The sequence below is a fragment of the Limulus polyphemus genome, unplaced genomic scaffold (genome assembly GCF_000517525.1).
Source record: "Limulus polyphemus unplaced genomic scaffold, Limulus_polyphemus-2.1.2 Scaffold1536, whole genome shotgun sequence".
NCBI classification, from domain to species: domain Eukaryota; kingdom Metazoa; phylum Arthropoda; class Merostomata; order Xiphosura; family Limulidae; genus Limulus; species Limulus polyphemus.
The window spans coordinates 265,542-267,180 of NW_013667146.1; the positions used below are offsets into that span (position 1 = coordinate 265,542).

General features: G+C 34.4%; 1 protein-coding gene across 1 annotated transcript in view; it reads right to left on the minus strand.

The window, feature by feature from the left end:
* The window catches only part of LOC106463993 (pollen-specific leucine-rich repeat extensin-like protein 2), a 23,812-nt gene that overhangs the window by 5,012 nt on the left and 17,161 nt on the right, over positions 1-1,639 (minus strand). Inside the window, exon 4 of the mRNA XM_013924096.2 lies at positions 1,078-1,120. Within this exon, the coding sequence (XP_013779550.1) occupies positions 1,078-1,120 (43 nt within the window). The remainder of the gene's footprint in view (positions 1-1,077; positions 1,121-1,639) is intronic.

Below are 1,639 nucleotides of genomic sequence, written 5' to 3' on the forward strand. Positions count from 1 at the left end.
AGGGACGGCTAGCGCAGATAGCCCTCATGTAGCTTTGCGCGAAATTCAAAAACAAACAAACAAACTGAGAAAAATGAAATATATAACCACACATCATTCCAAAGATTGATGTAAAGTCCATCACTTTTGGTATTTATCTTGCCAATTGGTTACAGATTTTGAGGACCAATGTGGGACATTTTATCCAATGTTAGTGTGATTAAACAACATGGTTTTTTGAGGCAAGCAGGTGAACTGTGATTGTGCTACGCCAACTCTGAACAAGTGTACTGAGAGTGTTATAGTGTGGGCTGAAATCCCTGAAATGGATGTGTGACTTTTGTATCAAGCATCTACGCATCTGAATGCATATGGATAACAAGAGGATTTGTTATTCCTAGTCCCAGGGATTTGTTTCTTTCGAATCCTAGTGACTATGGAAGAGGTGTTTTGTACGGCAGACCACTGTATGTTCCAGCATAACAGAGCCCCCTGTTAAAAAGGCAGTCTCGCGGTGTAACAGTGGTATATTTACGGACTTAGTATGCTAAAATTCGGGATTCGATTCCCCTCGGTGAATGCATAAGATTGCTCTAAAACTAAACAAAGGTCAAAAAGCATATGCAATCCATATCGAGTTTCAGATTTACAATATCCGTGTCTTAGAATGACTCACACGCATCTCAACTTCTTTATTTTATTTTTTACGATTATCAAGAGATATTAATGTTAAATGTTACCTCACAGCTTTTCAGTCATCAATTGAATGGGCTTTTAATCACCTGCAGGAAAAAATAGCACAATCTGGTACCTAGATGTGTTTGTAGCTCCCAAATATTCAGCCAAAAGATGTCGCTTCACCATATTACGTTATGTGACGACAAGAGCGCCCTCTTTAAAAATAAATTTACAGATACTTTACAGTAAAGTTAAAACACGTCTAATAATTGTGCGAGCTGTGAAGCCAAAAGTACATTTGAACTTAATACACTATTTTACAAATGGGAACGATCAAGAATGAAAACTTAAGCTACATAATCCGAAATTAACTTTAAACTACACTACTCTGGATGAATTAGAATTTCATGTGCAACTTACTTATGCATTGGCGGAGTGGGTGGACCATCCGTATAGTATCTTCCTAAAAAAACAATAAATTTTTTTATAAAGTATACAGAACAACACTCGGTAAATTATACTTTCTCTTGTAAAAAATTCATTGTTTAACAAAGAGAAATTTCCCTTCAATAATTATCATATTAATGCAATTTTTGTTCCTATGTTCACCTTGAATTACATTTATTCTGAAGGCCTTTTTGAAAATTGTCCAGATGTAGGCCTAGTGTCTTATCTGTATGTAGGTGGTCACATGTTAGTATTACAATATTAAGTTAACGAATATCACTGTAGTGTTTATTATATTAATGCTAGTTTAGTGTTGTGATCAGGTGATTCTGAGCCTAACTTAATTTTGTTAATTTAAATTTAAACGTGCTTAGTCAGAATTATTTAGTAGGACTAAAATAATGTTTTCAGGTTTACACTTAAATCTGCTCTTTTCAATAAGTATTTAGAAACCTATAGCGTTGTGTTTTTTTTGTAGTTAGGACTAATTATAAACCTAAAGTTAGGCCTACCTTAAAGTGTATGCTATATATAT